The sequence below is a fragment of the Panthera uncia genome, assembly GCF_023721935.1.
Source record: "Panthera uncia isolate 11264 chromosome C1 unlocalized genomic scaffold, Puncia_PCG_1.0 HiC_scaffold_3, whole genome shotgun sequence".
NCBI classification, from domain to species: domain Eukaryota; kingdom Metazoa; phylum Chordata; class Mammalia; order Carnivora; family Felidae; genus Panthera; species Panthera uncia.
In genome coordinates this window covers 43,323,818-43,348,110 of record NW_026057584.1, presented here as the reverse complement: position 1 = coordinate 43,348,110, position 24,293 = coordinate 43,323,818, and the positions used below count along the sequence as shown (strand labels likewise).

General features: G+C 38.6%; 1 protein-coding gene across 1 annotated transcript in view; it reads left to right on the top strand.

The window, feature by feature from the left end:
* GLS (glutaminase) overlaps window positions 1–20,341 on the top strand; it is an 82,246-nt gene extending 61,905 nt beyond the window's left edge. The window contains exons 15-18 of the mRNA XM_049615295.1: window positions 15,057–15,118; window positions 16,205–16,281; window positions 16,360–16,423; window positions 19,323–20,341. Of these exons, the coding sequence (XP_049471252.1) occupies window positions 15,057–15,118; window positions 16,205–16,281; window positions 16,360–16,423; window positions 19,323–19,479 (360 nt within the window). The 3' untranslated portion in view covers window positions 19,480–20,341. The remainder of the gene's footprint in view (window positions 1–15,056; window positions 15,119–16,204; window positions 16,282–16,359; window positions 16,424–19,322) is intronic.
* The last annotated feature ends 3,952 nt before the right edge of the window (window positions 20,342–24,293 follow it).

Here is a 24,293-nt window from a genome sequence, read left to right as displayed (position 1 = left end):
ATATAGGTCTTGTAAATTCACTAAGGTCACAGAATTAGATCCTATATAGAACCAGGATTTACACCCAGGCAGTTTTGGTTCCAGAGCTCATTGTCTTGACCATAGACTATATTATTTCCCATTGCAAAATGTAAGCAGAGCAACTTATGTCTCCTTGTTAATAAAATCAAGATACTCCATGGAAATTTAAGGACAATACAATTTCAGAGTGTCTTGATAGACCAAAAAGGGAAATTTCATATTAAATAAGGTTATCCTGTGATACTTTGAATTTCCTATACCTTATATAAGGCAATGTCTCTATCACATACCACCAGTGTCCTACAATTTTCATATGTGCATGTAATTATTTCGCTCAGAGAAAAGTTCCTCTCCCCAGAGATCCTTTTACTAAGAATTAGATATGTTGGGAAACTATTAGGGGTTTTTTGGCAGACAGCACATTTATGTCTAAAATGTCTTGGGGCACTTGGGTGGCTCAGTCAAGCATCTGACTCTGGTCTCGGCTCAGGTCATGATCTTATGGTTTTGTGAGTTCGAACCCTCCATCAGGCTCTGCGCTGGCAGCATGGAGCCTGGTTTGGATTCTCTCTCTCCCTCTCTCTTTCTGTCCCTCCCCTACCTGTGCTGTCTCTGTCTCTCCCAAAATGAATAAATAAACTTTTTTTAAAAAGTCTTAAAAAAAAGTGTTGATATAAATGGGAAAATTAACTCCAATATTACTTGACTATAGAAGATAACAAGTCAGCCCTAAATATCAGTGAAGTCATTTTTAGCTTAGCTCTTATAAGTCTTTTGCACTACTTAAAAGGTTTCCTTATTGTATATTCCTAGCATTAAATATAAATCAGTACACTAGCACTAAAAGCCGATGTTTATTCTAACTCTTTAAAACTTAATTTTAAAGATGCACTTTTAAATCCTTTTGTGTATTTCCTCTAAATGCCTATCAGCTAACCTCAACTTATCAAAACCTTTAAAAACCCTGATTCCATAAAGCCTTCCATAGGGTTCAATTGTAGGGGTTTTCACTAACCTTATTTATATATAAGAATTCTATGATCTGCAACTTTATTATCCAAAAATTAATGTATCTTTCTTCACATCTGCACTTGTTTTTAGTGTAAAAAAACTTTTTTGGAAACCAACCAGAATGATTCAATGATGAAAAACAAATTTTGTATTCTCATCCACAGTCATTTATACTTGTATATATGATTTTAATGATAATGTTAGATATAAGCAGATTCCCCCAAAATATGTGTACTGGACTATGAAACACAATTCTGCTGTTAAAGTATATCTAAAAAATAACTTCCACCTATCCTAATACCCTTACTCAGGAGAGCTGGTAGTAAGTGTTCCCATTTTTCAATTAAATTGTTCTTCCATTATTGTTTTTATAATAATGTAGTAGGGTACAAGATGAACACATAGTTCATTCTTTCAGTGAAGTTGTTTTTCCACTAAAGTTGCTGTAAGAAAGTGACCAGGACTCTTCTGAGTCTTGATTTCTAGGTTTCCAAATACTGTTATGAAACAATTTTTCATCCATTCTAAATACAAGAATTTTGTTTTTCTCTTGTGTGTGTTTTCTGCTCTTCATTCCTGGTTTTGCATATAAATCCCCTACCAGTGTGTAAGATTAGATCCCAATATATAAATGCAAATGTATAACTGTTCAGATTATTTTTTTCTACCAAGAACCAGTTATCCCTCAATATTTCACTAGTTTTTGTTTACACATACACACAGTTTAAGTTATTTAGCCAATTTAATTTGACAGAGTAGTTCTGGTTTTATATAAATTAGCTTTAGCATTATCCTGTTTATTGTTCATTCGCTAATTACTTCTTCATTTAACCAATATGTATTTGTTCCTTGCCTGTTCCATGCCAGAAACTGCAAAGTACTTAGGATATGTGGGTACTGAATGAGTCTGATCAAGCCCTTGATGTTTGCAATCTAGTGGGGATGTAGATACTGAATAGTTAATAAAATAGCAAAAATGGTGATAAGTGATTTGTTCATACAGATGCATGTAGATCTAGTTCATTTTAACTTATAAAGGAGGTGAAATGGCATATACCAAGTATTTATACACCTGTAACAGACTTTGTGAGATAAACATACAGTGTAGTTAAAGTATAAGAACATGCACACCAGTCTTCAGTAAAACTTCCCTCTGAGAAAGAGGGGGATGAGTGCTGGGGGAATAGTTAGCTATAACATTTTATATCTTGAAGAAATACACAAATACAATAAATGGTAGACATGTACAAAGTTCCAGCAGAGTATAACAAGATTTCATTTTTTGATAAAATAGGTATGGCTGATTTTCCCTGAAAGGTGATAAATTTTGAATGAGTTAGAGGAAGGGTGAGGATTAATAAAATACTCTGGCTTGAAGGCCCGGGGACAGGAAGGAGCACTTTGGAGATGGTGAAAGAAAGCAAAAATGATGGGAGAAGAGTGAGGCAAGGTGTGAATGGAGATTGGCCCTGGATGAGTCTAAGACATAAGACCACATAATGTAGGATAGCCCTTCTTGTCTCTCAATGTACACTACAGCTGTTAGTGTGTCTTAATTTTATTAACTTTTTAAAATTATTTTTCAAGTAGACTCCACGCTGGGTGTGGAGCCCAACATGGGGCTTGAACTCATGATCCTGAAATCAAGACCTGAGTTGAGATCAGGTCTCAAACGCTTAACCCACTGAATCACCCAGGTGCCCCCAGTGTGTCCTAAGGCACAATCTTGGAGATTGGCTTAAACACCTGCATTTTTAATAAGCACCTTGGGTGTTTCTGCTGTAGATGGTCCTCTGAACACAGTTTGGGAAATATTTATGTAGGATCTTACATGCCACATTAAGAGTTTTGTACTATTCAAAGTGTATTTGGCTTGTATAAGAAGGGGAGTGACCTGATTTGGTTTTAAAACTGCTCTGTGGGGAATGGATTAGAGGAAGACAAAAGTTGAAGTTTTAGGGCTGAGGTGAAATGTGATGGTAGCTTAGAATAGGGAAATAGATGTGAGAAAGGTAGGTATGAGATGTGTTTAGGAGATGAAATTGGCAGCACTTGGTGATAGTATTTGGTGGGTGAAAAGAATGACCTGTTAAGTGGACAATCAGGTTTTAGTATTAGCAATAGGACAGATGGTGCTACATTATTAAGATGGAGAACCCTGGAGAAGCAAATCTTGGGAGTACAGGGAAAGATTAATTTTGGTTGTACCAATTAAGGGGTCTTTTGACTATAGCTATCAAGAGGATGATTAATAGGGGTCTCAATGAATAGGGCTATCTTTGTATTATAATAAGTCTGGGTGTAGGCAATCCAGGATGTGTGCCATCAGTAAGATACACTTCTGCTCCAACCAGCCTTCGTGTGTTGGGGTTAGACATCATGCCTATCACCATGTAGTTGCAAAGTGTTCCACCTTTAGCCTCACGTGTATGGTCAAAGTGGTAGAAGAAAAGAGTGATACCTAAATCAGGTAAGAGAAGTTTCCTAGAAACTCATCTGACACTCGCTGGCCAGACTAGCTACAAGGGAATCTAGGAAAGAATTTTCAGTTGGCACATTGCTACCTCCAACAAGTAGAGATTCTGTTAGCCTAGATGGAATAGGAAATAGATCTTAGGTAAGCAGTTGGCAGTTGTGAGAAAGCTAACTTCTGTTTGACATATTTATATTTCTGAGATATCCAAGTAGTGACAAGTGTCAGATACAGGCCGAAAACTTAGGAGAGTGGTTTGAATTGGAGATACAATTTTGTGAGTTGTTAGCATGGTGAGAGTAGGTTTGAAGCTGTAAGTTGTGTGAGATTGCTTCAGTAGACCATGCAGAATGAGAAGGAACCTTAAGGAACTCCCACTTTCAAAGTAGGATAGGGGTGCCTGGGTGGCTCAGTCAGTTGAGCATCCAGCTTTGGGTCAGGTCATTATCTCACGGCGTCATGAGTTATGGCCCAACGTTGGGCTTGTTGCTGTCAGCACAGCCTGCTTCGGATCGTCTGTCTCCCTCTTTCTCTGTCCCTTCCCCACTTGTGTTCTCTCTCTCGAAAATAAACATTTTTTTAAAAACGAAGTAACAGATACTCAAAATTTAACATTAAAAATAAAAAGTAGGATAGAACAGTAGGTTTCCCACTGGGGAAAAATGTCCCATTAGGAGAAAATCCAGCATACCATAATAGAAGTCCAGGAGAGAAAGTATTGCAAGAAATTTGGAAGAGTCAACCGTACAAAACAGATAAGCATTAAATAAGATGAAGGTGTCCAGTTACATAATGTCCTTCCTACTTTTGGTGCTAAAATGTCTTTTTATTTAGTAAATGATGTTAGTAGATAGTAGTCTTCTTTATTGTTTGTGCTCAGAAAATAAGAAATGGGTGGCCCATATTGGTAATCTCCTCTCCACTATTAAGAAAATTTTCTTGGCTTTGAGATTTGAAGGCCGGGGAACTACTGGAGTAGAGCAGGGTTGGCTGCTGATAGAAAAGACCCAGTAAAGAAGGAGAGCTTAAAATAGATACAGGAAAGAGGAAATGGACAACAAAGTGATGTCTCTGGAAAGAGATGGAGCTCTCGGCATCAGCGGAGGATTTAGGTATGGTAGGAGGAAGAGTATCTCCAATAAAATAGGACATTGAGAGGCAGGCAGGTAGGTAGGTATGCAGTAGGTAGGTATGGTAGGGAGAAGTTGAAGAAGTTTCTGCCCATTGGCTTCCATTTTCCTGAAGTGGATAAAAGGCTTTATGCTGAGAATAAGTTGTGGAGTTGGAGGGAGGCTGTGCGGTTTCAGGGCACAGAGAAGATAGGAAATGTTTATTCTTGGAAGGTGGGGCAGAGCTGAAGGAAATAAAGCAGTAGTTGTCACAATACTATTGAGGTTGGTACCATGGGTTTGCAGGGATGCTAATCTGCTCTGTTGCCACCCCCCCCCCCCCCCCGCCCCGCCATTATCCTGTGGCTGCATTCCAAATTTAGGTTCAGGAGCTGCAGAAGATCAGGCAAGGGATTTTAGAGCATTTACCGGATAGTGATTTTAAAAGTAGGCTTTGGAATCTACTTTATACGCTCCCTACATAGAAGACATGAATGTAGGCTTTTCTCCTTTTAGAATTTGGTTCTACTTAAAGAATTTTCAACTAATGTAACTTACACTAACAGGTGAGTGCTGTATATAATTTTGCCACGTCCATTCTCCTTCCTTCATATAAAATATTACCGATAATAATTATGAATGTTAAAATACAGATACATGCTAAGCAGTCTCATGATAAGGCCCTGAGAATGGTGATGGAGTGATTTTTTTTGGCCTAATTATATATATTTTTTTCATACAGTCTTACATTGCATTATTTTTGAGGATCTTAAAAATATCCTGTTCTCCAGAGGCTCCTTGTATTATGTGCTAGAGGAGCCTGTTATCATCATTTGATATTACAATGCCTATGAAAGTCCTTTGAAAATTGAAAACACTAGAGAAACATATTGTTATTGTGCTTGTTCTGTGTGTTATCCATAAAGCTCGCATGTCACACTTCCCGCAATAGAACTGTAAAATAGACATTGAAGAATGGAGAAAATTAAGTATGGCTCTCTGGAGACCAACAAAAACGAGAAATTTCTAAAATCAAAGCAGTCAGTAAGAATGTTTTGTGGTTGGAATGAATATTCATGTCCCTGTGCCTTGCTTTGTTGTAGTAGCAATATTTAGGACGTACAAAGGAGAGCTGGATCCTTTAAATTGAAAACATAATTCTGGGTTTATTGCTGCCAAATTTTTGTTTTGTTTTTTGGCAAAAAGAGAGCCCCATCTCTTTTCAGGGACCTTGTGTATATTTATTTTTAAATTTATACCAGACAGTGTGAGAATCTTTTGATTGTTGTTGCCCTGATCCTTTTTTTTTTTTTTTAAGTATTATGTACAAAGATTTGGTGACCAGTTTCTTTTCTTCCTGTCTTATTCTTTGCTTTTAGTTTCTTTGACTTTCTGGGGTTTTACATACTTGTTTTTTTAGTTCATAATTATAAATGAACGTGACACTTCATCATCCCAGAAGTGTGGCACTTTGTCCTGTATTTGAACATACTAATGTAATGTTAACTAATCTTCATGGAGTTTTACAAATATTTGTATAAGAGAGAAAGAGAACCGGGAAGAAAGTGAATATGAAACTTTGATACTTGTCTGTGCAGTACAAATACTCTTAGGTTTGCCACATGAAAAATGCACTTCTGTTCAGAGAAAGCTGCCTTTGTCCCTGCTCGTTTTGATTTTTATACTCTTTTGTTGCTGACTTGTTAATTAGGATTGCTCTTTGTCATGCCATGCAAAGATAGGTTGTTAGCTGCTTTTATGCTTGGATATAAAAGGAGGGTTGCTTATTGGCTCATTGGTATCTTTTTAGGCCATTCATTGGCATTTACCAGACTCTCATGAGCCACTGAGATAAGAAGTTATTTGCTGCAAATTCTGTAGCAATCATATATTTGCTGTATTCACATTAACCCAAAACTCATACTTCACTTTTAGATACTTCAAAGCAAAGAATGAAGATATCTTTAACTTTTTTTCTGTTTGTGGCATTGATATGCCAAATTGAATATTTGTTTGATCCTCTATTTTCTTTTCAATTAACAACAAAATGCCTTTTGGTTAGTTTGGTTAGCACCTCAACAGAAAATTAGTATCTCTGATTTCCCCATGAATTTTCCCTTAGTTGCCCTTTTCTGATTTTAGTCTTGGTATTGTATTGGTGAGGAAATCTCATCTCATGTTTTGTCAGGAAATCTCTTGGCCCAGGAGGTCCCTTGTAGTGGTAGACGGCACGAATCCCAGCATCAGGCTGGTCGTGAGCTCTCACTCTGCCACTTGCCAGCATTATTACTTTGCTCAAGTTAATTTAAATGCATTAGCCTTCAGTTTCCTAATCCTTTGAATAATAATAGCATAATAATACGTAGAACATTTAGCTCAGTCCAGAGAGAGAGTAGGTGCTTCATATTAGCTATTTTTTCCCTAACTAGTGTATAATCTGAATTTTTATCTTCACGGGTTGTCAGATTTCTTTGATAGAATCGTGACTTCTTAGTTTAAGAGTAAATAAAAATATTTCAGATTAATCTGTTCATTGAGAAGTCTTGAAAATAGTATGCTTAGGACAGTTTGTTTATTCATTAGTCAAGAGCAGAATGCAGTATTTGGAGCTGCCATTTTGAGGTTGTATTTTGTAAGTGAAATTTCTGTACTCTTCTTTAGAGTAAAATGTACTGTTCAATTTACTCCTCTCTATTAAAATTACTGTATGAGAACCTAACCTCCTGCATTTGTGTAAAAATTTGGAAATGTCATGAGATTGCTGAACTGTTATTCCGTTAAAGGATTTTCTCTAATCCTCTGATCGTGTCAGTTTGGATTAATTTTGTCTGTATATAGTAGATTAATATTTGTGTCTGAATAAGTCAGTGGAAAAGCTTAGGAACATGTAGCCTCATACTCATCCTCGACTTTCTAATCATAAAAGTAGTATAATTTTGTTTTACATGTCCATATGATATTAAATAAGCTCATGTTAAATATTTATATGAATATTAAATAAGGGAAAGAGAAAATGTTTTCACGTACACCTTGTGCAGGTTTATATCTCTACCCTTGTTGGCAAGCGATTAGTTTACATTTGCTGACAACTGAAAATTTTTCTTTAGCTATACTATAATAGGTTTGTATTTCTTAATAACCTGCCCTTAAGAAAAATATTTATGAAAGAAGGCCTCAAACTTCTTTTCATTTAAAGGCTCTTAAAGGCCAAGTTGGCGTGAAGCTTTTAAAACAAAACTGGATCTGGAATGATGATGGTTTATTTAGCAGACGAAGAAGAGTATCTGTTCCACAGCAACAGATACTTCAGTGAGCTGGAAATGAGAGAGCAGCTTACGTCAAACTGGAAGTGGTGGGAACACAAGGATGGCTTTTCAGTTACCTGCTCTTTTTCATTAAAGCCTTTCCTAACCAAAGGGCTGAATTAGTCTTTGTATTTAAGCAGAAACTAATGATGAAAAACAAGGGAGACTACAGTGTTGCAGTTGGTAGCAGAGTTGGAAATAAAATACCTGGAGTAAAGTGTAAAGCTAATGAGTCAATCCTCTCTCCCTCTCTCTTTGTCTCTCTTCTCTGCTTCTTCCCTTCCACCCTCCCCTCTTTCCTTCTAATATTTAGCAAAGGGCCTTTATGGATTAGAGCTAAATTGCTATTTAATCCTTCGGTTTCCTTCTGTCCTTTGGATAACAGTCTGAGGTCTATTAAGGACTCACATCACCGTGGTCTAGTTGTACAGAATTGAGAATGTAGCCCAGCTACATTACTAATTCAAATGCTATATGAGCTTGAGCCAACGCCCTTAACCTCAACGGTAGTAATAAGTAAAAAAATCTATAATTATATTTTACAGCCAGCCTGTCAGGAATGTTTAAAAACAATTACGGCTTTTCAAAATGTTGACTTTTTCAAGGTCACGCAGTATGTAAGTGCAAAGTGATATGATCATGTAATTCTAATTGCTACTGGTACAGAATTAAGGCATTTGAGATGAGACAAAAGTCACATAATTCCACTCTTAAACAGGCTTAAAATGAATAGAATGATAGGATTGGAGGTTTGGGAATGTCTTGTTTTAGACTTGTAAAATTGACAGAATCTCTAACTGCTTCTAGCTGTTTTGGAAAAAAAAAAAAAAAAAAAGAAATGCTATTTGGCTATGCCAAGCATGCTAGTGTTAAATGACCTCATGTGAACTGTAACATTTTTGTCCTACTGTTGTCATGACTTTGTATAAATAAACTAAGATAAGGTTGTCTGGTTCTGGGAGGTTCTGACACAGAGATTTGATAAGGAAAATGTAGTAGAACTGGAAAATGTGCAGTATGAAGGGAAAACTGGTTGACATTTAATCTGTCAAGGTTTATGCCCAGGTGAAACTTCATGCCCAGGTGAAGTTTCTCTTTACTATGGGAGGCATACATTAAACTCTGGAGCCCTTCCTTTCTGTAGGCCCCTGTTGAACTATGTATGCTCTGCTTCTTTGTACTGAGGAATGATGCATCAAACCAATGACTCTGTCTCAGCAGTTACTGTTAAGTCATTGCTTTCTGGACTGGCCTTCTTGATATCAAGGTATTTTAAAAGTAACATAACTCAAGTATCCATTGGGGAATTAGGAGAACGAGACTTGATCAATGGTTAGCACACCCACATCCATTGAAAGAGCTGGCTTGGGTTGCATGAGTCATCATCTAATAGGGTGTCCTCCTCCTTCAGTTTGGTTTACAATGCTAGTCATCCCAGAGGGTGTGACAAGATAGCTGGGAATATTTGTGGCACTCTCTTAACAAGACCAGGAAGTGGACTGGACTGTCCCTAAATGAAATAACACTCCCATCTGCTGTCTGAAAACTGTTAAACTTCCATTTTCTTTCTTGGCATTCTACCCATAGCTCATTTCGTGATTTATGCAAACCTTAAAAATATATGTGACTATTTGCTGGAGTAAAATGTGGCTTTAATTTTAAATGGTGCCTATGCCTGTGTTTTTCTGTCTTGGAGTGAATGGCACTCATTTTGTGATCAAGCTCATTCCTGTCTTGATCAGGGACTTGTACTAAATCAGCCCTGCAACTAGCCTTTGTTTTCATGGGAAGAATACTAAACTCCATGTTATTCTTTAATAATTGTTTTAACGCAAGCTAGTATTCCCTCTCCCCCTGCCCCCAGCCGATAAGTCACAAAGCCTCTGTACATTACAGTGTTCTGATTTATTCTCATTTTATGTTTCTCTCTCTGAGCTGAAACATGCTTATGAACAAAGTATTCTTATACTCTCAATGAACTGATTATATTCTAAAATTAGCCTTTCTTGGGACTTATTAGGAGTTGTAGAACTTCGGAAATATTGAATAATTAAGTGATACATACAATATATAATAAAATCCCTTCAAACTAGCTTGGTCTAAATTCAGAATTTTAAACAGGATTTAGTGCATGCATGCAGTCACTGGAATAAACATCAGGGATTTATTGCTCAGAAGGACTAATATACCTTAAAGAATAAGAACTATGGGTGGTTAATATATCAGTGGTGTGCACGTCAAAATTCTGGATTTCTTTTGAGTAGTAAAGAGATAACATACACAAGTAAATATATAATGTGTGATAGTGCTGCAATGAGGCAAATGTAGGAGAAAGAGATGATTTCTGACCGGAGATTGTGAGGTAGGGCTCAGGAAGAGGAGCTAAGAATGAACACTGTAATGAAAAATGGGTGGAGAAAAGATGATTTCAGGCAATAAAAAGTATGTACTGTGGCTTAGTAGGAGCAAAAGGTACATTAAGGGTTGTAGAGGAAGATACGGTATCTGATGACTCCTTGGCATATGCCGTCACAAACACTATGTAGGCAACTGGCAACAAGTCACATGGAATGCTGGATGAGATGCCTGGGGAAGTGTGGTAGCAAAGAAGGGATTTTCAAAGGCTTTCAAGCTGGCCCTTGAGGGAAGGGAAGGATTTGATTAGGAATCTTAGGTGTTCCCAAAAGGAGAAAAAGGAGCATAGACAGATAAAAACAAGAGTAGTACTAAGACCAGTTTTGTTGTGTTGAGGTGGAAAGAGAAAAATGAGTTAGCCAGAGTGAAGATTCTTGAATGCAAGACTAAAGAATTTAAACTTTATCAAGATTGATTTGGGAACTTTTTGACACTCTCTTGCTGAGAAACCTTTAACTGATCAGAGCAGTATTTTGAGATGGGTAGAAATATGTGGGAAAGTTCTGGCAGGTGGAAGAACTAGAAGCAGAGGCAGCAGTTAGGAGGACTGAATAAATTTAGTAATGATATTTGAGGTAAAAGTTAAGGGAGGCAGGAGAATTAATAATGATTATAATTTAATCCCCCAAGTGATGGTAACAAATTGAATATGTTGGATGTTTTGGGAGAAAATATTGATTTAGCCAGTAAATGGATTCTTTTCATTGCAGTATAATTGATGTATAATGTTGTGGAAGTCTAAGGTGTACAGTGTGTTGATTTGAGTCAACACATATTTAATGAGCACCAATTATGTGTTGTAGGCACTGGGGTATAGTGGGGTAAAGATTAGGTCTCTGCCCCCATGGAGCTTACATGTAATGGGCGAAAGAGACAACAAACAAGTTCAAATATATGTGTGTGTGTGTGTGTGTGTGTGTGTATACACATATATATATATATATAGAGTCAGATATATAATGTCAAATATATAATTACATATATTTGATTATATGTATAGATATAGATAGATAGATAATGTCAATGATAAGTGCTCTGAAGAGAAAAAGCAAGGGTTAGGGATAAGGGATGATGAAAAAGAGGGCAGTGTTTTAGAATCTGTGAGGTAACATTTGAGTAGAGACCTAAATGAAATGAAGGCGGGAGCCTCCTCACTCTCTGGGGAAGGGGCATCCCCAGCAGCACAGCAAGGGTAGCCCCCAGACCAGCAAGGAGACCGCCTGGCCGGTGGAGAACTGCACAGGGCAGAGTGATCGGGAATGAGAAGAACAATGTAACTGGGGAGTAGGGCATTTGGTGTCCTGAAAGCCATGGGAAGAGTTTGAATTTTTTTAGGTATGATGGGAAGTCACTGGGAGTGCTATTATGATCTGTTTTCAAAAGATCCCTGTAGCAGCAGAGTCGGACAAGGGGAATGAATAGTTAGGAGGCTATGGCAGGCTTCCAGGTGATAGATAAGGTGGTGGTTCAGAGCCAAGGGCGATATAAGGGAGGTGGTGAGAAGTGATGGGATTCCATATATATTTTGTTTCATTCCACGTATATTTTGGAGGTAGAGCAAATGTGTTGATGAACTAGATGTGGGTTATGAGAAATAGACTCAAGGAATATCGCCAGGGTCTATATGGTGGGTTTGTGTGAATTAGTTCTGCCTTTGCTTAAGCAGACCCTCTCAGCACATTTGTATGAAGAAGGCTCCCTTCCTCCCATCAGATGTACTTGGGTGCTGGACACCACAGCTGGGTGAGAGGAGCTCAGGCTGGGCGCCTTGGTCAGGCATCCTTGAGGAGGGGTCAACCTGTGCGGTCAAATGCAGCATGCTAACTCAGGTTTTGGCCTGAGCAACTGGGTGGCTGGTAGTGTCATCCCCAAATGAGGGAGACCATAAGAGGAGCTAACTGGGACTGGGGGTGGAAATCAAGTTCTATTTTCTGTGTAAGTCTCAGATGCCTGTTAAACATCCTAGAGGCAATGTCAAGTGGGCGGATGGAGATGGACTCTTGGTGGGGAGCCATCAGAGCTGTAGGGAGGTTTGCTATTTCTGAGTTTGAAATGGCTGTATGACAAGCAAGTGGAACTGTTGAGTTAAGGCTTAGGAACAAAGATTTAGATTAAAGACGTAGATTGGGAAATCATTCTGGCAAAAGGAATGTATGAGACCTTTGAGGAAAATTAGACTTAAAAAAAAAAATGGAGACTGCCTTTGGCGTATTATTCAGTGGTGGAAAGTGGGAGATAACTGTATAAAAGCAAACCAGAGGAAGATCTGGGTAATCAACACTGTGTAAAGACAAGGAGTAAGAGGACAAGGTCTTGTTGGGAAGGTCATCAAGAAGCAGGGCTTCACAAGGCCGCTGGAGCTTTTGAGAGTACAGGTAATAGTGGGTGTGGAGACAATTGGCAGGGAACTAATAATACAAACTACTTTCAGAAAATATGCACCGAAAGGAGGTAACAGTAGGGTTATATGTTGGTTTTTCAAAACAGGCTGAAGTTGTGTCTGTATTAAGGCAAAAATAAGGGTACCAGTGAAGGAGGGAAAGGTTGAAGGTACTAGAAACAAAAAGGATAAATGAGGGAGCAAGGTTAGGGAATCTGGAGGATATATGTTTAAAGAAATAGGTAAAGAAGTTAGTCTCAGAAATGAGAAAGGATAGATCTGTTTTGCTTTGAGGTTTGGAGAGAAGGAAGGGAAAATGGGTATCAGAAACAGATGTTTTGCATAATAGAGGAAGGAGAAGTGAGGACAGTTGGTTCTCTTAGTAAATCTGTGGTCAGGGTCATCTGTTTTAGGGGGCACCACTGGTATTAAAGGCCTGAAGAAAGTGGGGATGGGAATCAATAAGAAAAAAAAATTGTGAAGCAATGATGAGAGACCAGCTGGAAACATGAGGAATAATTTCTAATAGCTCATCAGTATTTTTTCTGTGGGCACAAGAGCATAGGGGAATTGAGAATTTCAGAGAAAGAAAGAAAGATGTTGTATGGAAACTAATTTGACAATAAATTTCATATTTTAAAAAAGAGAAAGGAAAGAGAAAGGAAAAAAAGGAAGGAAGAAAGAAGGAAAGCAAGAAAGAAAAGAAAGATTAAAGTAAAGAGAAGAGAAAAGAAAAGAAAAAAATTAAGGGCACTTAGAACCGTGGTTCGTAACCCAGAAGAGTGCCTATCAAAACTACCTGGGGACATTTTTCAAAAAGCTGTTTTTCCTGAAATGTATCAAATTGAGGTGTGGGAATAGGACAATTACATGGGAGGGGAGATGCTTATATGTATTTTTAGAACATTCTGTGTAATTCTGTTAAGCTTTTCCCTCCACCTCCAGTGAGAAAAGTGTTGTGGATTTAGGATTAGCAGGAGATTAACTACAGAGTGCAGGCTGGGCGGGAGTAGTAAAGGGTGGCTGCAAGGGAAGCAAATGGACTGAAGGAATTAGAGTAAGGTTTTCTGGAGTAATGTCAACAACAATAGTAGAATTTGGGGAGTGTGCTTAGCTAGTTAGGTTCCTGTACTACAGAACTTTACAGAGACTTCATATGCCCATGAATCTCTACGAATGGGATTTTAATCTTTTAAGAAAATACCTGACTACAGGACCCTCCCCCCGCCCTTGTTTTAATGGAGCATTTGTGGACAATTTCTACAGAGCGCATTGTGAACATGCTGACCTAGAGAGGTCCAGCGATGGCTAGTTCCAGATTGATTTAAAAGGAAAGCCCTGGGGAAAGGGAAGCCGTTGTGGAAAGGGGGAATGTCCAGGTTAAGCTATTGAAAGCACAGCTCCCAGGCCTATGGCTTTGTTGGTGGATAGCTGGGTTACTATCTATCCTTCCATTTAAACTCCTGTTTTCTACCGCTGAGTCCAGTGTCCGTTGGAAGTTGCAAAAGACAAAAGTCGGAATTCATGAAGTATTTACATGCGTTATTCAATAGTTTCTCAAAAACAGGTTTGGATAAAGTCTCTATGAAAGCAAACCAAAATCTAAGGACCTTTTAGGATATCTAGCCTTTTCCTTAGCTTTAAGGACAAACAAGTGGATAGCTGTCAAAAGATACACTTTGAAGTCTTGGAGCACTCACTAGCAGTGACTTAAAATCGGGGGAGTTTACCCACTTTTTGAGGAGGGGCAGTGTCCTAGGCTCTGAGAATGCCCCCAGTTTATACTACCTGGGCATCGTACGGACGACTGTTTTTCCAGTGTAGTATAGTCCGTGAATTTAAGGTGATTAATACTGAATGTTGTCGCATAAGATTTCCAAAGAAGACAGTGATTGGTGATTGGTGAGGACAGTGATTGCTGGCAGGGATTGGGTGTTTATATTGTGTGATTTAGTTTCTAACGAAGATGTGATGTGAATCTTACGAGTATACAAGTCCACTCAAAATACTGAGACAAACCAAATTAGAAAGGTTCTGAATAGTTTTCATTTGCCCTGTGTGTGTTTCACAGGTCCCAAGTTCCCACGTCTGTGCCAGTGTCATCCCGTTCCTTCCTTCACATAGCTTATCTTTATTGATGAGTTTTCTCTCCTAATCCTCTATTTCAATAAAAAAAAAAAACACACATGGGTATTCTGTTTGGCTATAGATGTGTACTTATGATAACTGCGTGTGACCCAGCTGAAGTGTTCAGAGCACATGGAAGTCACTTACTGGTGACAGGAATACATTCTATATGTTTATTTTCCCCTGTGGATGCCTGAACTTTCTTTTCTTCACAGGTGAAGTCAGTGATAAACCTTTTGTTCGCTGCGTATACTGGAGATGTATCTGCACTTCGAAGGTATGTTAACATGGTGGCATATGGCTTAGCATCCGGTTTACAGAGGTTTATAAAGTTGCTTCTGGGAAAATGGCCATTTTAAGGCCAAAGTCTCATTTCCATTTCTCTCTAATGAAAATGATCCGAACAAATTTGTTAAATCCCCATCTCCAGTGACTTAGACTTCCTGTGTAGTCTTGTCCTTTTCTACCTCCTGAAAAGCCCAGACCTCTTTTCTCCCAAGTGGAGACTGTTCAACAAATCTGGCTAATTAATGTAGTGTTTCATTGGAGTTGAATAATGCTATCTCAGTCCCCATTTACCTTCCCTTTCCCATCTTTGGAGGTTAAGGGGGAGTGAAGATAGGGGCATTTAGTGCTCTGCGGATCACCGGGGTTAGAAAGGTTGCATAGGACTGTGTACTTTACATAAGATCTCTTGTATAGAGTTGCAACTGAATTTTAACATGGAAAAATATCTGTGCTTAATTTCTACCTTTGTCTAAAAGTCAGATTATACGTCTATCAACAGTACTTTATTACAAACTTCAGAGTTGCTAAGAGAATAGATCTCAAGTGTTCTCACCACAAAAAAAAAAAAAATTATGTGACGTTGTAGGGAGGGTTAGCTAACACTACTGTGGTAATCATATTGCAGTATATAAATGTATCAAACCCAACACGTCGTACCTCAAACTTACATAATGTTCTATGTCAATTGTTTCTAAAAGTGTACTTTAAACATTAAATCGAAGTCTGATTAGTACTTGTAAACTATAGTGTAAAATGTTTAAATAGTGAAAGCATTTAACTTCAGTAATAGGTGTTCGTTTCTTGCCCTTCTGAGGCACAAACTTTAGTATGCCACTGTTCTTTGAACAATAATGTAATGAAGCTGAATTCTGTGAGAAATGAACATTTCCCTGTATCCAAAAAGAGAGGAAGTGGCATTTGCCCCAGAGGCCCTCACATCCCCATCAGTGAGCCTGATAGAGGACAGCAAGACCTTAGATGGAACACAAGACCTTAGATGGAACTGATGGGGTAAATGTTACAGGTGTGAATTAAATTTTATATGTAACGAATAGCCGTTCTTACACATTTTCAGATTTGCTCTATCAGCCATGGACATGGAACAGCGAGACTATGACTCTAGAACAGCACTCCATGTAGCTGCTGCAGAGGGTAATCTATGAACCGTTCATCTTTTTTTCCAGATGTAGTTTCTACTCAATACTAAAATCTACTTGTTTTGTTTTGTAGGTCATGTTGAAGTTGTTAAATTTTTGCTGGAGGCATGCAAAGTAAATCCTTTCCCCAAGGACAGGTGAGAACTTATGTCGTCCCCTTCTAACTTACAAATGGCAAGTCAGTGTTTTATTACAATCCAGGGCTATAACATATGAGTGAAGGTGTTCTTATTAAATCCACCATGTATATATTGGAGACATTCTTGAACTCGCAGTGGTGCCTTACAAAGGCAACAAACAAAACCTTGTTTCTGCTAGGGTGATCATTCTCCCTCCGTATCCTATTTCTCATATAAGGATAGTCTCTTATTTAGAATTTTTCAGATTAGTCTGTCAGTCAGTACACTGTATGAAGAAAACAATACTTTATGTTTGGAAAGAGAAAATAGGAATTTTGTCCTTGTGGGGCTTCTAACTACACAGGGTAGACAAGATGAACATTTACAGGAACATATTAAAAATGTGCAAGAAAACTACTGTCACAGAATGCTAAAATGAATATATTGGGGTTTCTTGAAATTCCTAGATTTGTTTGGTGTCAGTTTTAAAAGGCTATGTGGAGTTGAATTTTAATCGGTGCTTTGGGGAAGAGATGCAATTTGAAGGCACGGAAAGAAGAGAAGGGCACACTGTCTTCAGTGGGAGAGATCTGCCTGGAATACATTTTGCTGCTCTCCTCTCTCTCCTGATCCACATGGCAAACTTCCATTCATCTTGAAGTAAATGCTGTCCACAACACGGACAGTGATGGAGGCTTGAGAGTGCAGCTTATATATGTATATATATATACATACGTGTATATATATACATACGTATATATACACGTGTATATATACGCGCGTATATATACACGTATGTGTGTATACATATATACTTCAGCTCTGTGCTCATATACTTGCGTGTTATGTAGCTGGATGAGCCAGTAATGAGAATATAGGTTTAGAAGAATTGAAGGAAAAAATACTTGATAGAGAGGTTTGTTAGGTATGATTAGGAGTTTTGATTGGATATCTGAGGATTGTATTAGTAAGTCTGGAGCAAGCCGATTATACTCTAGCTGTTAGATCTCTACTGTTTTTTAAATTAGAAGTTTGGGTTTTATTCAAGCTGGTTGCAAGAAATGCAGAAGAGTTAGGATGTGTCTGAAAATTGTTAGCAGTTTTCTAAGTATAGTAACACTTGGGTTATCTAATCATGACCTTTGTTGGCAATGTTCTAAAACCTCATGTCAGGGGGGGCAATCCTCCCTTTTATCCCCAAATGTAATACCAGCTCTTTCTAGAGCAAGAAATTGAAGAGTGTGTTTCCCTTACCCAAACTTGTGCCCTGTGTTTATAATCCCAACTAAAACACTCTTTTAACACAGGCTGGAAACATTTACTGTGCTTTATAAAGATTAAGATGTTTTGCTTTTTGGGTTTGTTTTTGTTTGTTTTTGTTTGTTTTTTGTTTTTTGTTTTTTGCCTTAAATTGGCCTCTAGGAATGTGCTTTGTATGAAACGTTTTGGTTTTTGCTTTAAATTGGCCTCTAGGAATGTGGAAGTAGAAGTACCCATCTGATGGGAGAAGTTAGCTAAATAACTAACTTGGTAACTGGGTATTCAGCTATTCTAGAATATAAGCCAAACCAAGACAACTCCTTTCTCTATTTTGTAGAATCTGTGTCACCTCAAATTGTAAAATAGGCTTGAGTGAATTTAGTGATGTTCTTTAAGTTGACAATTTGTATTATTTCATGGAAGAAGAGTTGTCAAAAAGGTAACTTGCAGTTAACGTTCCATTTTCTCAGGAAGACAGGTAATTATATGTTGTAGATGACTGGAAAGTCCCCCCACCTCCCAGTGTAAGGCCACGGACTCCCTAAATTAATGAAGGCCAATATGGAAAAGGAGCTGTTTTTTGAGAAACATACAGATACATGTAAAATATGACCTACCTGATTTAAAAAATGAAGATTACCCAATTTTATCCAAGAATATTTTTTGAGACTGTTTAAAAAACCTTTCAGTTCCATATTGTGACCCCATAAAAATGGGGGTAAAAGGTTAAAGGCAGAAACAGAAAGGAAAGGAGAAACGGAAAGAAGAAAAACCAGAAGCTGATGAGAATAGACCATGAAAAAATGGAGTCAGAGCGTCTGGTAGCCATGGACAAGTGACCTAAGTGGAGAGAGAGGCTTCATAGTTTGTGAAGTATTAGGGGACGGATTCTCGCACTCTCATTTACTTGGGTTGCGAGTTTCATAGTATCATCTCCTCTCTCAAAAGGCTGATCAGCTGATTGATTGCTGCTGGCAACCCTTCTCTTCTCTTCAGTCTTCATCTCTATCACTCTGAAGAGCACACGCCAGAGACACACTTATAGTGGAAAGGGTAGTTATTTTTCTGGTTGCGTAGTGGTCCATTTGAGCCCCTCAGATGCCCATCCTTACCAGAGATGAAAATGTCAGTTCCTCTGGGGCCGATCTTGCTCCTCCAGTGTATGTTTGGGGCCTAATGAGGTCAGAGTTCTTTCCAGACTTCTGAGATTTATCGTGATTTTTGAATTGTCAGGAACACAAATTTTCTATCAAAGGATAGGGTGATGGATGTTATATACCTGAATTTTCCTTGAAGGTTTTATTTAAAGGGAGAGCCTGTGGGCTTTTTATGAAATTGAAAACCAGGAATCCCAGAGGAGTCTATTGTATCTGTCAACACGAGAACTTCCCCTCCCACAGCACTTAGATATGTAAACAAGATCCATCTGTAGAAGACCGTTTTCTCTTCCTCCCCATTTCTCAAGTTGCCTGTAGGACCACTTTTTGAATGATGAGCCCCTTTCTGTTTTTCTTCAATTAATTTTTACTTGTAACGTTGCTAAAATGGCTAAAGTTGAACGGCTCTTAGATCTGCACTTAGTATGTAAGGATGCTGAATTATCACCTTTGTCCAGGAATTATCTAATGACCCAGTGCACGTTCTGCTACTTATTTAGGTGGAATAACACTCCCATGGATGAAGCGTTGCACTTCGGACACCACGATGTATTTAAGATCCTCCAGGAATACCAAGTGCAGTACACGCCTCAAGGAGATTCCGACAACGGAAAAGAAAATCAAACGGTCCATAAGAATTTGGATGGATTGTTATAAAGGTCTTAAGCCCAAAATATAAATCACTTACCTATTTAATTGTGGAAAATGATTATGAAGAACATGTGTATTTCTATCTGGTAGTGATGTCTATTTTACAACATTTGTCATTTCAGTGTTACTGGAGTTTTCTTCACTGTACACACAGGACAAATCTGATCTCTTTGGGAAAAAATAGAAATAAAACAATCTCCCTCCATAATGTGAGCAATATTTACCTCGTGCATTGTATAATTTGATGTAAAAGAAATAGTTACCAATGCTAGCTTAACTGTGTGGTGGTCTTCATGATATATTTATGTGTGTTTTGTGAATTTTTCAATTTGTATGATGAACTTAGGCATTTATAAATTAAGTTTTGTTGTACAGTCTGTCCAAATAGGTCAAGGCTGCCTTTAGAAGCAAAAGAGTGTGATTTTCAGGACTTCAAATGTAGAGTTAGAGTGTCTGAACAACTATCTGCACGTAGGGTTATGTGTTTTAAATGTCTCCCATCACCCAGCTTCATGACGTGACTCTTTAAAAATTAAAATAGTTAACAACTTGTAGTGGCATAGACCAATTCTGATTAGACTTCATCAGGGAATCTGTTCAAGATATGTTTGGTGACCAAAATATCTATGTGAATGTAGTTATATAATACTTTTGAAAAAAGTTCCTTTTTCTATATCCCCTTTAGTCCAGCCTCTCTTCCCAGACATCTAGCTATTTGCCTCTTCGCTTGAGCTGGGAACGTGGGTGCTGGCACACTATGCAGTTTTCATGTTTTCCACCGTAAGTCAGAAAATGCCTCAGACATCTGGCATCCGAGCTAGAACTATGCCATTTGTCAATAGGCGATGAACCAGACACGGATGACTAAGCTAAGTACAAATTAGCCAAATTTGGAAAAGGAAAGCATGTGCTACCACGGCTCTTTAAGGTCTGTTTCAGCTTTCAGGATAAAGATACATTCAGATAAGCGCTCTAAGCTACCAAAGTTAGTAGGATGGTATGGGAACTGTAACAGTTAACATTTATTTTTTAAACCTGTCATTAAAAGCCTGCACCTATTTGGGGGACCACTAGATCACTCCAGTTTTCTCCTGCTTCTCTATTGTATAGTTTTTGGTGGACTGATAATAAGAAAAGGCCATTTAATTTTAAATTGAGACCCGTTGTTTGTCCTAGGGAGGAACCGCACATATGCTTTAGCCTATTGTACTTCAGAGGTAAAGGGGTTTGCTAATGAGGATTTTTGATATTAAGCACACACACAGGCGCATACACACACGAATGGACTTCTCTGAGGCCGTGTTTTGTGAAATGAGCAAAATCCTCAGCTACGTGAATGCTCCTAGTTGTTGCAATGTGGCAAATTCAGCAAGTTCCTTTTTTTTCCTTTTGTATCCGCACACACTGCTGCTTCCAACCTTTATCATGCCTAATGGCCCCTTTTCCGCTCCAGCGGCCTCCAAATGTTTTGGGTTTTGCTTCCAGTCTCAGTTGGTGGCTTCAGCCATTGCCCTCCTAATACCTACACAGCACCTCCTTTGGTGGAAGCGTGGCCAGTGTTCCCTAACAGCTGCATCAGGCATGAAGCCATTCCCACGGGTGTGCTGTGGGGGATTTGGTGGACGGGCATCGGCCCTGCTGCTGGGTTCCCGCCCCACGGGTCTACCAAGCCGTGCAGACAGGCAGTATTTGCAACATGCTGTAGAGGAACGGCATTATCCCCAGAGATACTATGGGATAGACATTCTTTAACTGAAATCAACTGAAATAACTTTGCTCAAACAGCAGCTTGCTTTGTGTGATTAAAATGAAACATTAAGATGATTCAATTGTGTGGCTTAAAGGTTACCAGCAATTTGGAAGCTTTAATAAAAAGAGGTTCTAACCATTAATTTGGAACAAAGAGAGTTTTCATCTTTTTTTCAGATCAAAACGATTTTGCAAAATCTGCGTGGTTTAGTCATATGTGCCCTTATTTACCCATAAGGTTATTTATTTATGACTGTAATGCCGGGTCCTGCTCTGGCTGTTTGCTGTTGGCTGGTAATAACAAGTACACTTGGTTTAAATGCTTTTGACTGTGCTCTTAACTGCTGCCATCAGTATACTCCAAAGATCTCTTTGTTTTGGCTTTGGGATCATACGTGCTTTTTCTGTATCATGAGAGCTCTCTGTATGGTCATGTTTATTTAAAGCTGCTTATACACTGTTGTTTTGGTAGTCTCAATTCTAATGACCTCATTTTTGGGCGTAATGTGCTGTATCCCGCTACTGCCCCACACTGCCCTTTAGCTGCACAGCTGGATTAGCTATCAGCCGTTTGATGCTGTTATCTGTCTGGCAGGGGCTGAATGACCTGAGGTTGGATATAGATTCTTCCTGGGGACTGTACAGCTATGAATGTATTTGCTTCCAGAACCTCCCAAAGTGAATCTAATCTTGAAACTATAAATTGTAAGTATTCTGAAATTGGGAAATATTTATTTTAAATGAAATCAGGTAGTGTTGCTTTTTACAGCATAATAAATACATGTATCAAAAAAAAACCCTGTAAAAAATGAATTTTTTTTAAAACAACCAAGGTTCTCTTACATCACTGGGTTGGGAACTCTGCTGAGCATATGGACTGTCCCCGGCTGGTTCAAATCCATTTCTAATGCCTACTCTGAGCCAGGTACTAGGCAAGGTGTCACCTGGGGTTATCACAATAAGAAGAGAATCTGGTAAGGAGTTCATCCTTGAAGGTGGGAGGGTGGAGAGGAATATTTCCAGCGCTCTAGAAGCTAACACTGTCATTGTGCAGTTAGGACATGCTCAGTAAGTATCTGTAGAACTCAATCGTTAAACATGTCCTTCACCAGGAGGGGTTCTAACCTCCTTTCATGAGAAGAGAGGTTGTTTCCACAAAGCCTTGGCATCTGTTTAGGAGGCTGAATCTAGTCCTGTCACACTAGGGTCTGCTTGGGCTGAGTTGTAAAACTGCAGCTCCTTGCCGGTTCATGGGGATATGGAATGGCATTCACGTCCAATGCCAGAAACCCCTGGTCTATGGGCTTAGGGTTAGCATATGGTTTTCCAACCATAGAGATGGTACATGAATACCATGGCTGCCATTTTCAACTGTGAAAGTTGTCACAAAATAATTTGCTTTGCTACAGTAGTCAGACAGTGTTAATCGTCTGCATTACTGACATTTTAGGACTGGAAGAGACATCAGCCATCTGTAATTGAATCCCACTCTTTCATAGATGAAGCTGAGACCCAAGAGTGAGCTGTGATTCAGAACTCTTAGTCTCATGTTCTCTAACATCCTAACACACTGTGCCCACTATGGACAGAAAACTCGGCTACTTGCATATTAGCTAAAACCTCTCTGTGGAATTTTAAAGTGAAGTATAAATGCTATAATGTTAAGCCCTGCAACATGTGGTTAAATTGAGCTATGCATATATACATCTGCAGATAGAAGCAGGACATCAGTGCAGGGGAAACAAACAGATGAACAATACCAAATACAAGAAATTAAATTATTCTTGATACGACATTAGTATCTTATTTTGGTGGAATTTTTTTAACGGCTGGGTAATCTTCCTAATTTCACTTGCTAACCCTCATAGTGAAATGAGTAAATTCATGAGTCATACACCAGATAAGCACAGGGAAGCAGCCCATGAATGTGTTAGGTGGTACTTAAAAAATGTGTTAGGTTAGGAGAAGGGGTATTTTGTAGTTATATAAAGGATGTGATTTACTAGAAGATTAGGGAAGGTATGTGTGTTTTGGGACGGGAAGGATGAGAAAATTAAGTCCGTTTTTACAAAGGGGCAAAGATTGGGCATTTTATTTCTATTCTGGAGCCTGAACCTGATTCCAGGCCTCTACGCCTTCCCCCAGCTGCCTCTCCACATGTCTTTTAAAGAGTCTACTGGAATTGAGTCCGACAAGCAGCCGTGGTAACAAAAGATTGCTTCATGTACACAAAACAGGGAAAGGCTGCAGACACACCAACACTAGGGTGTTCAAGTGGTGTGATGGCATTAAAAAATATAGAATGTGCGTAGTTTGATAATACAAATTTGACAGCTTCTTGTCAAAGGTACCATTTAGGTACTTTTACATTTGTATGCCCGATATAAATTTAAGAAGTCTAAAACTGCTTAAGTGTGTTCTTTTTTTTCCAATAGGTCAATCTTGTAAGATGTTTAATTTCTCAGTATAACATACACATAACCTGAGGCTAGTTCACCAAAATTTGGAAGCTTCAGTGTGATCGATTGTATCTTTTTATATAGGGGCGCCTGGGTGGCTCAGCCGGCTAAATGTCCAACTTCGGCTCAGGTCATGATCTCACAGTTTGTGAGTTTGAGCCCCGTGTCAGGCTGTGTGCTGACAGCTCGGAGTCTGGAGACTGCTTGGGATTCTGTGTCTCCCTCTCTCTCTGTCTCTGCCCTTACCCCACTTGTACTCGGTCTCTCTCTCTCTTTCTCAAAAAAAATAAACATTAAAAAAATTTTTCATAAGAGCTATATAAATTCATCTTAGAAGGTTCTAAAAACCATTATCATCTTTAGCCTTCCTATAAGTGCTTTAAATGCCATTTCTATGAAATTGTGCATATTTTTATATAACATTTAAGTTATCTTCAGCTTTTGGCCATGTCTGCTTCACAAAATCTTAAGTTTTCATAAGACACTTGTACTAGAACATATCCAGTATCTCAAAACATCTTAAGTCCCAAAAAAGCGGGGTCTTAGTCTGGTTTTGTTTACCAATGTTTCGCAAAATCTAGAATAGTGCTTGGCTCATGGCAGGTGTTCACT